This window comes from Lipotes vexillifer, unplaced genomic scaffold (assembly GCF_000442215.2).
Source record: "Lipotes vexillifer unplaced genomic scaffold, Lipotes_vexillifer_v1.1 scaffold1105, whole genome shotgun sequence".
Taxonomy (NCBI): Eukaryota; Metazoa; Chordata; class Mammalia; order Artiodactyla; family Lipotidae; genus Lipotes; species Lipotes vexillifer.
The window spans coordinates 1987323-1999513 of record NW_006779955.1 but is presented as its reverse complement, the minus strand read 5'-3'; the positions used below and the strand labels follow the sequence as shown (position 1 = coordinate 1999513).

General features: G+C 41.4%; 1 protein-coding gene across 3 annotated transcripts in view; it reads left to right on the top strand.

Moving 5' to 3' along the window:
- ITPR1 (inositol 1,4,5-trisphosphate receptor type 1) overlaps positions 1-12191 on the top strand; it is a 303138-nt gene that overhangs the window by 109114 nt on the left and 181833 nt on the right. For all 3 annotated transcript variants that reach the window (XM_007453070.1, XM_007453068.1, XM_007453069.1), the window contains exons 4-8: positions 2180-2266; positions 4292-4450; positions 6589-6687; positions 7826-7909; positions 8007-8153. In XM_007453070.1, the coding sequence (XP_007453132.1) occupies positions 2180-2266; positions 4292-4450; positions 6589-6687; positions 7826-7909; positions 8007-8153 (576 nt within the window). The remainder of the gene's footprint in view (positions 1-2179; positions 2267-4291; positions 4451-6588; positions 6688-7825; positions 7910-8006; positions 8154-12191) is intronic.

Here is a 12191-nt window from a genome sequence, read left to right as displayed (position 1 = left end):
CCCCCCCCCCCCCCCCCCACTTTGGCATTTTTTTGCTTTCTCAACTTTCCTGTCCTTATTAGCTGGGAACTGCTTAGCAGAAAGAATAAATGGTTCTCTGCAAAGTATAAACCTGCCTTCCAAGTGGATTCAGTCCAGTGTATTTTTTTTTTTTTAAAAAACTACCTGCAGAACCTGTGGGTACTGAAGAGCTCTTTGGATAGGGTACAGCTCAGGCATGAAAATAGGGAGAACGGAGATGGGAGGAGGGGATGGGAAGGTGTTTATGGAGGGGAAGAGAGAGTGGGGGAGAGCCATGCCTAAGGCGGTTTGGATGCCAAGGATTGCCATGGTATCTGCGCTGGTATTATTTCTGGATGTGTCTTGAACCCAGTGGATAGTACCTTTTTGTAACTGAGAATAGCAGACTGGTAACTAATTCCGAAAGAGAAAGAGGGAAGCCTCTGAATAGACCATTATTTTAAAGGGTTGAGACATGCTACAAACTTGCAGTCATCCACACAAACTTAGGCAAATCCTTACCCTCCTATAAATGTGGTTTCTTTTTAGTTTAGGATTGCTTCCTGCAGCTTATTTTTCTCAAAAGATGTTCCTTCCTAAAAATACCTATACTCCAGGTAGAGGTGGAGCGAATGCTGAATTTGAAGGAAACTGAAAGATTCTTCACCCACCCACCTTAGTTCACCTTTTGAAATTTTCATTAGAACGTTTCTTAGTTACAGAAACTTGTGTATAACAATGGTTAAAATTTATTGAATGCCTGTTTTGTGTCTGGTATGCATTTTCTGTAATGTCTGTGATTAGAGAGAAAAAAGGCTTGTATTGTCCTCATTTTGTGGATGAGAATGCTGAGTGAGGCTTGGTGAGATTAAACGACCTGGCCAAGATGATGAAGCTGGTCTGTGGTGGAACCAAGACCAAGTCCAGAAGGGTTGTGTGGAAATGTGGACGTGTTCCCTGGGAAAGAAGCCCATTAACCTACTGGCATCTGGTAGCATCTTGCCTCAAGGCAAGGGGAGACTCTACGAAGAGAACATTGGAAACAATTCTGAAGTACATCATTGGTCATCATCATGCTTCTGTCGCCCATCAGATTAGATGCCGTATTTCTTCCATTATTTTTCTTTTGTTTTACTTAGTCTGGGGTTGGGAGTCAGAGATTGGAACGGCAGTTTAATTGCCTAGGATGAAACCAGTTCCCCTTGAGTGTGGTTATAATATGCTAACAGACTTGCAGAGCTACACAGGTGAACGAAGGAAAAATGACTGTGCGGGTTGGTGGCCTTGGCACACTGTTATGGGAACCCTCTGTTTGGTTTTACCATGTTCCCTGGCCTGCCAGAGCTGCACTAGTAATATCTCCAGCCTCATTTGTGAATGTGTAAATCTGGAGTTAACCCAAATGTGGGTTTGAGGATTATCTCTTACTTACTTAATAGATGTGTAATTTTAAAAAAAATGACATTATTAAGGAAAATTTCAGATATACACAGTAGTAGAGAAAATAGTGCTCCTTTTGTACCCATTCAACTAGCTGTGCAGTGTCGACCAAACTTTTTCATCTCTCTGAGTCTGTTTCTTCTTTATTAAATTGGGATAATGATCTTCTCCTCAGGGAACTACTGTGAAAATTAAATAAATTATAATTGGTACGTAACAATAATAACTAACACTCCATGAATGCCACAATGATGAGATACCATGCTGTGTGATTCCTGTGAGGTGAAGGTACTATTTTTATTTTCATTTTACAAAAGAGGAAACTGAGGCTTACAAAGATGTTAACTAACACATTCCAGGTCACAAAACCAGTATTTAAATCCTGTTTTATTTTGCTCCAAAGCTATAAAGAAGACCTGTACAGATCATAAAAGGGCTATGCAAATCCCCTTCCAACCCTACCCTATTTTCTTTAAAAATACATAAGCTTGTGACTTAGTCTCACCCTAACCAGATGTCCGTGAATTCCTTAAAAAATGAATACATTTTTGAAAAGCCAAGAAGGCCAGCAAACAAGGCATAGTGGGTTGCTCATTGCACTTAGCCTCAGAGTGTACTTAGGTATTTGCTTATTTTTGTGGTTCTTGTATGAACTGGCTATATTGCTTTTGCCTTGCGGCAGAGAAATATATAACCCATTGTTTCCTCTTGGTGACCAATCTTCCTCCTCTGTGTACAGCATGCTGCAGACTTGGAAAAGAAGCAGAATGAGACAGAAAACAGGAAATTGCTGGGGACCGTGATCCAGTATGGCAATGTGATCCAGGTGGGTCAAAGCCGCTGTTCTGTTGTGGAGCTGAAGCTTTACAAAGAGTGAAAGGGAAAACGAGCACACGAAACCCGGTTTAGACAGATAGGACTCCGTGGACACAGCCAGTTTATTGCAAAAGGTCTCGCATTTCTTGTGATGTGGGCTGGACTCTTGGGCTTTTAGTTGGTTCTCTCTCAGTGCAAGGGTCCACTTCTCTCCCCTGTACTGTTAATTTAAAATCTGTCCACATTTTTTAGATGGGAGGCTCCCTGTCTGAAGAGGAGCCTGGCTGTTGCGCTTTTGCCTAACTTGCATTGCTTGAAAGTTCTTCATATTTGGTAAAAATTGGTTCAAGAGCTGGTCGCCGGAAGTAAGAAGACCAATTCTGTATCTTCAGGTACAGAATATTTGATGACAGGCCTCATGTCTTACCTCACGGGTTGTGAGGTTTACCTGTTTCTATCTGGTACCTTCAAATTTCACAGGATAAAGCACAATTTGAGAAACAGCTACAACAGGTTTTGCTAAAAAAAAAAAAAAAAAATCCACCTACGTCTATCCTTGCAGAAAACTGTGTGAAGAAGTCCAGTGCCAAGTGTGGCTTTTTTTTTTTTTTAACCATTTTAAAAAGTTGAACCATTTAAAAAAGTTCCATAGTTAACTTACAGTGTTGTGTCAGTTTCAGGTATATAGCAAAGTGGTTCAGTCATACGTATGTGCATATATCTATTCTTTCCAGATTTTTTGCATTATAGGTTATTAAGATACTGAATATAGTTCCCTGTGCTATACCGTAGGTCCTTGTTGTTTATCTATTTTATATATAGAATAGTGTGTATACGTTAATCCCAAACTCCTAATTTATCTCTCTTTACTAATACTAATATTAACTTTACACATGACAAAGGAGTTCCTTCCCACTTTTTTTCCTGTTAGGTATTGGGCAAGAATTCTTGCCATGCTTCAGCTGGCTCACTAGCAGAATGGGAATAATAATGGTATGTGCGGCCTAGGATGATTGAGAGGTTCCTGTCACAGAGTATGCTGTGAATACTTATTACCTAATATTTCTTATTTTCCCAGCCTAGATCTTGAGGATGACCTGTAGGTAATGCCAGGTTATAAACCAGCTAAGTCCAGCCCTTGGAGAGGTGCATGGAAGATCAGAGGTACTACTCATCAGAGTACCACGGAAGCTTGGGAAGGCATTGCCTTATGTATCATGGCCAGGGGATGTCAGGGGCTCACAGATGAGACAAGAAGATTTGTGGGCCTCCTGGGAGTGTTCTAGAAACTGTATCTGTTAACCTGAAAAGGGAGATACTGGCATTTGGAGGTGGTGTCCCATGCTAGTCTTATCATTTCTCCAGGGATTGGACGGTCTTTCATATTCCCCTCCATCTTCTCTTACAGCCTGTTGAGTTGGGAAGCCTGGGTCAGCTCTTCCTGGTCTAGAGTTACTATGAGACGTTTCACATCTAGATCTTCCATCTTTCCAGCCCCTTCCTGTAACCGTTACACAAGAATTAAGAATAGAATGCTTAGAAATTCAAGGTGGAAATCCATAGCAGCCATGTTTTTCCCAAGTGAATTGACAGTCCCCTACTGGGGTCACTTATTAAATCGAACTGTTTGTCTTGTTCAGAAGTGCCCTTCCTTAGCTCCACCTTCATGTCAGGGCATATTCAGACTGCAGTTCTTTAGTCCCTTTACCTGGGGTTAGACCCCTTGCTGCTGACCAGTGGCAGAGTGATGTTCCTAGCGGATGGTGCCCTTGACCTGAGCGACATGCGTCTTGTCCAGGGCTGTGTTGGGGGGACAAAAATGTCTTCTCGTCCTCTTCCTTCTACTTCTGCTCCCTTTGGTCTTCCTTCCTTCTTTTCTAATCATTCCCTGCCTTAGCCACTTCTGTGGTTCTCTAACTTCACAGGTGGCTCAGTGGTGGGAGGAGTGTTTGGTACATATCTTATATGACTGAGAGAGAAATGTAGAGATTCGGAGACGTGCTGACACTCACCTTATTCTCTTGGTGCTTTTCAGCTCTTGCATTTGAAAAGTAATAAATACCTAACAGTGAATAAGAGGCTTCCAGCTCTGCTGGAGAAGAATGCCATGAGAGTAACGTTGGACGAGGCTGGCAACGAAGGGTCCTGGTTTTACATTCAGCCATTCTACAAGCTGCGATCCATCGGAGACAGTGTAAGTGCACATGCCCAGCCCAGGGCGTGCTCCGTGCCAGGCCTCCAACCGTAACTGTACACTAGAGTCGACTAAGAGAAATTTAAAGTTGGAGCCAGAGGCTTTTCCCGTATGAGGAGAAGGAAATCACTATGGAAACCAGTGTTTGGGAAACAGGGAAATTTGGAGAGCAATGTGACCTAAATACAGTAGCTCTGTTTTTTTCCGACCGGGCTTCTGAAAAAGATCATGTGAGCAGCCCATTACTTGAGTAACTTTACCACAAAAGCAGCTGTCATGTATGAGTGTCCTGGGGAGTGTCCCTGTCCTTCTAGATCAGTAGTGGAAAAGAAATGCTTCCCTATTGCGGAAGTAAAGTTAGGACAGAAGGATGGAAAAGAAGTAGATAGATCACGGAAGGAGAGTGGATTCTAGGATTATCCTCAGTTGCCCTTTGTTGATAACTCTGCAGGCTCTTGCTTCCATTTCAATGACTGTGGTTGGTCCCGAGCTGGCTCCTCTCCTGAGGGGTCATTAAGTTATAAAGCCCCAGAAATCCTTTCCAGGGTGACTTAGAACAGTTCTGATACTTATTAGCTACCTTAGTAAGTCATTATGTGGGCATATACTTAACAGTGATTATGTTTAAATGCTATCAGCTGTATTTCCAACCTCATTAAGATTCTGAAATAGTTGTTTTCTACCAAAAAGAAATATGTATTTAAACAGTGTGAAATCTTGTCAAAAAGCTTAACTTGCCTTCACCTGAACCTGGGTTTTCCCATTTTTTAATATTTAAGTATACAAGCTTTGGGTTGTTTAAATATGTTTCAGTTTATATGTTTGTGTGCATATTAAAGTCTATACAATATGCCTGAAGCATCTAGTACCTGAGCAGCCCCCTCGCAGCTGGTGTACAGTGCATAGTGATCATCACCTAAAGGGTTGGGTTTTTTGACATATTTAACTTGCATGTATTTTGAGTTAGAGAAAATTTAGTTGTATGTGTTCCCCAAATGTATCAAGCTGAGAATAGGTGTGTTTTACATCTTAGGAAACCATCCTTTCTGTTATTCTTCCTTCCACTCCCATAATAAAAGACAAGGGTGCTTTGCTCTGCACTTGATTTTTAGCAAGTCCTTTGCTTTCCTGTCCTTTAAGCTTACCTGTTTGGCTGTGCCTTAGTTGAGAAAGTAAGATGGACTTGAATACTTGTAGAATAGTGTCTTTCAAAGGACAGGTATTCATCTACTCACGGGCCAAGAGATCAATTTAGTAGCTTGGGACTCTCATTTTAGAAAGTGGAATAGAATAGGCAGTATCAAGCTGTGTTAAACATAATGGGGATAAGATTGTTTGTGGGGGGTGACTTTTTTTTTTTTTAGATAAATAGAGATCTCTATATCTTTCTATATATACATGCATATATGTATATACACATACATACATATACACATATAGCCTCATAAGTCTGTATGTATGACTGAGTCATAATAGAAAACGTATTTCTTAATATGACTTTTCAAAAAAGTATGAAAGTCATTGCTTTAGAAATATAAATTTATAGCTTTATTCTTTCAAAGATAAAGACTTACTTCAGGCAATAATCTGCTTCTACTCTTAATATTTAGTTAGAGCTGATTTGTACAAGTGCCTTAACTGAAGCTAACGAAGATATGATTTTTTTCTTCCTGCTCTGCACTGACTTGGAGATTGCCTTTGGATAATCATTGACAATTGTGGGCAGAAATTTACCCTTAGGCTTGTGAACATCACCCCTTCCTGGTCAGGGTCAGGCTTTGGGGTTTTAAAATCTTTTTTAAAAATTCTTTTGAAATTCCATTCTTAATATATTTAAAAATTTTTATTTTATATTGGAATATAGTTGATTAACAATGATGTGTTAGTTACAGGTGTATAGCAAAGTGATTTAGTTATACCCATACAAGTATCCATTCTTTTTCAAATTCTTTTCCCGTTTAGGTAATGATGGAATATTGAGCTGAGTTAATTGTGCATTTGTGCTGTATCATTCTACTTGCTGGAAGCTGGGCCGCCTTCTATGCAGGCTCTTAACAACTCCTGCCAGAACTAGCCACTGGTCAGTCTGCAGTCCTGACCTGTTTTGTGAAATGCTCTGTTGGTCCTTTCCTTTCCAGGTGGTCATAGGTGACAAGGTTGTTCTGAACCCCGTGAATGCTGGCCAGCCCTTACATGCCAGCAGTCATCAGCTGGTGGATAACCCAGGCTGCAACGAGGTGAGGGAAATCAAGTTATGGCTTGTGGGCAGGCATATGCTGCAGGAGCAAACCTTCCTGGGGCCAGAGCATGTGTGTGCTCACAGCGACTTGAGTAGTGACTCGGGGCAGTGTACCCATGCTGCAGGGGAACAAACCGAGAGCCAGGCCTGCCACATGAGGTTATATAAGCCTGTTCATTGGGTGGGAGCTGATAGTCACCTGAGGGCTCAGCTTGCTAAGCTTTGTATCCCTGGGGGATTATTTTCTAATTTCTTTAACGAGAGAAGGGCCCCCTTTACCAAGTGTTTTTGGCCAGAGGGGTACCCTTTTCTAATTGGTCTCCCTAAAGAGTGTGTCTTTTGCTAATTCATAAGAAGGGGACACTGCCGGCCATCGGCAGCCCTGTGAGAGTGACATTTTACTTTTGGCAGTACCTCTACTTAACTTAATTGGCAATTATAGGACACAAGGGCAATAACTTGATTGTGACATAAATGTTTGCCTAATGTTTGTTTGGAGGACGTAAGCTCTGGAAACAGACAGATACGGATTCAAATCCTGAATCTGCCCTTCCCTACCTCTGTGACTGTGGGTTCATTACCCAGTCTCCCTGGGCATCACTTTTCCTACCTCTGAAATGGGCATGATGGCTATTGCTATTTTTTAGGGTGTTGCTGAGGATAAAATATATTAGTGAATGTTAGCCCAGTGCCTGGCATATATTTCGTGTACAAGCAATGGCTGTATCATTAACATTTTAGGATGTATACATTGGACTTTTTTTTTTTTTTTTTTTGCCTTTGTAGCTCATCTCATTTTATACATATTGTTTTCACTGGGCCTTTACTTTTTGGCTGTAGTACAAGAGACTTGGGGAAAAAAGAAGAAGAAGATATCATTCCAGGGGGGGCAGGAAGCTTGGTTCTGTTAGCCAGAGTTGCAGCATACATACTGACTGGTACAAATGAACCATTTACTACGAAGACTTCTATCAGGCCAATTGAGTTGGCAAGTTCTATGATCTTAACGATGTCCGTCTTTAGGCTTGGAGGGCTGAAGCACAGCCTTATTTCTTGGGCAGAAATAAGGCATTTGGGCACAGGAAACCACAGTTGTTGAGGGGTATGTGAAATAATAACTCTAATTTGTTTTCTAGGTCAATTCCGTCAACTGCAATACAAGCTGGAAAATAGTCCTTTTCATGAAATGGAGTGATAACAAAGATGACATATTAAAGGGGGTAAGTTTGATACGTTACAGGCTGGGCAGCACTTGGGTCCTCTTTGGTTCTCTTTTTAAATGCGTTTTCCTTAATTCCTGCGTGTGTTGACTTTTAGGGTGACGTGGTGAGGCTGTTCCACGCCGAGCAGGAGAAGTTTCTCACCTGTGACGAGCACAGGAAGAAGCAGCATGTCTTCCTGAGAACTACTGGCCGGCAGTCAGCCACATCTGCCACTAGTTCAAAAGCCCTGTGGGAGGTGGAGGTAAGGGATGGGGTGGGGCAGGCAGGGAGAAAGGATTCATGGATTTATAGGAATAAGTCACACCCAGGTACTTAAACCCACCTTGTTCCAAAAACAATGGATGACTTGGGATGACTTAGAGAAACAAACACATCACGCCATATCCGAAGGATGCCAGATGTTCCTGTGGAGGAAAATAATAGCTACCTTGGAAGCCAACTCCCAACTGAAGTTAGAAATTGCTTCCTCTGGATCATCTGATCATCTCTCCCTTCTGTTTTTTTTTTCTTTCCCTTGCTCAGTTATCTATCACAGCAATATGTAATCAAGTGCGTATCCCATCACAATTTGTAGGTGACTGCACATTGGTGATAGGATGGAAAGATACTGGAGGGCAAAGTATCTACACCTCCAAAGCACAAAGAGGCACATTCCCTGTCCTCTGGATGTGTAGATGAGGGAGGGCAAGGGGTTAAGGAAGACTTCCTGAAGGAGGTAGCGTCTGAGCTGGTGCTGACGGGATGACCTATATTTCAGACGGAAGGGATGAATGGAGTAAGTCACTTCCTGTAAGAAACTAACGTGGAATTGGAAATGTGAGGCAACCTTGGGTTAGAACTCAGTAACCTCATTTGATGAGGAACAGAGGATAGTCATGCGAAATAAGATAGAAACTGTTTTAGGAGACCAGATCCTGAAGGGCAATATATCCAGGCTGTAGGGACTTGGGACTTAATTCATAAACGAAAAAAGTATTAGAAATGTCAGAACCCTACGGAAGTCACTGTGACTGACTTTAGAACCTTAAAAGCAAGTACCATGTCTTCTTAACTCACAAACTGATTGAAATGAATTAAACACGTCAACCTTTTGGGGAGAGTTTTTGCAGTATGGGCTAACTTAACCCAGAAGTCCACTGTAGAACATCTTCTATATTTTATCGTCTGAGAAGCAACAGCTGTCTGATTTTTACTCCCCCGCCAAACTGTTCCCTGCCAGTTTTCCCTCTGAATACTCTAGGGAAGCACGGAACGTCTTCCTTTTTTATTTTCTTCTTGAGGATTTTAGAAACATAAGTGTCCCTTCCAAATAAAAGAAGGAAGGCAACACCATGTGTTTTATATTTCTGGTCATGATTTAGGGTTTTCATTATACGTCTTCACCTCATTGCCAATCAATTTTACATATCGTCATAACTTTTTACACGTGATGGTAGAACCTCACGATAGTATACAGTTGAATCTTGAACAACACGGGTGTTAGGGGCACTGACCCTCCACATGGTTAAAAATCCACGTATAACTAATAGCCCTCTGTGTTCGTGGTTCCTCTGTATTCGTGGATTCATCCAACCATGTAGCACTGCAGTATTTAATATTGAAAAAATCCATGTGTAAGTGGACCCTTACAGTTCAAGCTCATGTTATTCAAGGGTCAGCTGCTCTTCTGTTTCTCCCTTCCTGTCCTTTGTGGTGACATTCTCTTGCATTTTATTCTATATATGCTGTAAACTCCACAGTGCATTTTTATTTTTTTTGCCTTGTTTAAGGAGTCACTTGCATTTTAAAAACATGGAAAAACGAGAGGACAGGAGTCTTTTACCCACATAGTCATCATCTCCAGCTCTTCATTTTTTGGTGTAGATTTGAGTTTTCGTCTGGAATCATTTTCCTTCAGCCTAAAGAACTCCCTTATCATTTCTGTAGTGCAGGTCTGCCACTGGCCAATTCTCTCAGCTCTCATTTGAAGACAAGAAAACAACTTTATATTTGTCCATGAATATCTTTATTTCACCTTCATTTAAAAAGATCAGTTTATTTTTCATTTTTGAAAATAACAGCCTCATTGAGATACAATTCATATGTCACACAATTCAGAAATGTACAGTGTGTAGTTCTCAGTGGTTTTTAGTTGACCCAAAAGAATCCCTGAGCCATAGCATTCACAGCTCATTTCTCTTCACATTTGCCCCTCCCCACCTCTGGTAACTGGTCCACTTTCTCTCTAGATTTGCCCAGGTTGAACATTTCATCTAAATGGTGTCCTACAATATGTGGTCCTTTTGTACCTGACTTCTCTTACCTAGGATAAAGTTTTCAAAGTTTATCCACGTTGCCATGCATATCTGTATTTCATTTCTTTTTATTGTCAAATAATATTCCACTGTATGGATATACCATATTTTATTTACTATTCATGGGCATTTGGATTGTTTCTGCTTTTTGGCTGTTGTGAATAATGCTGCTGTGAACATTCATGCAGAAGTTTCTGTGAGGAGTTTCAGTTCTCTCAGGAGTGGAATTGTGGGTCATGTGGTTACTTTGTTTAACCTTTTGAGGAAATGCCAGACTGTCTTGAGGGCACTATTGTATGTTCCCACCCGCAATGTTTTAAAGGTTCTGATTTCTCCATCTGGCTTTCATTCATGAAGGATATTTTTGTTGAGTGTAGAATTTTACATAGACAGTTATTTCTTTTTGTACTTGAAGGCGTTCATCCATTGTTGTCTTGCACGCATTACTTTCTGATGTGAATTCAGCGGTTTTCTTTTCTTTTGTTCCCTGCATATAGTGTCTCTTTTTTTCCCTAGCTACTGTAGAATTTTTTCTTTTTATTTCTGGTTTACGTTAACCTAATTATGATGTGTCTTGATGCATCATGTGAGTGTGTGTATGTGTATTTATCCTACTTTGAAACCACTGAGTTTCTCAAAATGTGTGGGTATGTATCAAAACGGGAAAATTTGAGGGTCACTGTTACATACTTCTCTAGCCTCCACCAACCCACATGGACATACTGGGTCATTCGGTATTGTCTGACAGGCTGCATTTTCCTGATTCTTGCCTGTCTGCTGCTTTATGACAGTATGCTCAATGTTGTGGTGCTCCTTTGTTGACTCTCTGGATCTGTTGCCTTCCTTTAAAGAGTATTGAATTTTGTTTTGCCAGACAAAGAAAGTTACTTGTAGATCACTTTGATCCTTTGGAGGTTTGTTTTAAAGCGTCATTAGGTCAAGTGTACTGTAGCATTTTTTTAGGGCTAGACTAGCCCTGCTACTAAGGTGTGAGCCTTTTGACATCGATACTGAATGCCCCAGGTGTTCAACCGGCCTCTCCTCTGGCTTGTTAGAATCAGAACACCTTCTAGTCCTGTGTGAACCCCTGGATTGTTGAGCTTACGACTACCCCCTCGTTTTTTATTTGGCCTTGTGGGGTCTCGCCTTACACATATGCAGCTTGGTATTTAACCAAAGACTAAAGGAGGCCCCTTTGCAGATTTCTGGAAATTGTTTTCTGGGGAGCTCTGTATTCTGCCCTGACAAATTCCAGTCACCTCAGCCTCCTTGAGTTCTGACATATCTCCTCACCTCAGTGAGAGTGGTCTCCTCTGCTTGAATGCTTCTTCTCGATGCCACTGTCCAGAGAGGGGACCTCCCAGCAGAAAGCTGGAGCAGTCGTGGAGATCACCTTATTTCCCTGTCCTTATTTCCCGATCACAGTTGTGCGCTCCCTGTCATCCAACATCTGAACCCAGTTGTTTTGTATATCTTACTCAGTTTTCTCGTTGTCTGTGGCATGTTCATGTATTGTGTGAGGTGTCTATTTATGGCAGCAACTCCCAGTGCCAGTTATTCCATCATGAGCAGAAGCTACGGTTACATTTATCTGTAGGCTGAATTGGCCCAGGCACTGTGAGTGTCCCGTTTCAAAGCACAGGCGTGTGGATGTATTATAGTGCGTGGATAAATTGCCGTTACAGTTTTCCATGAGGTTCTTCTTTTTTGTTGCTTGTTTCGCCTTTTGTGGTTGAAGTCCAGGATCTTAACTTCTTCCTTATGATTAAGGCAAATAATCCGAAAACCACTGAACTTTGTCTTACAACCGTTTCATGTTAATTAGGGGACTCTTTTTTCTCTGGAGAAACGTTGCTTAACAATACATATGATACTTGTTACGCGTTTGTTGGAAGCTAATGATTTTTTTCAGCTTAAATACGGCTCCTGCACTATGACTTCTGGGTGGTGGCTCAGATTCAGCGCCGCCCTTATTTGGATTGACA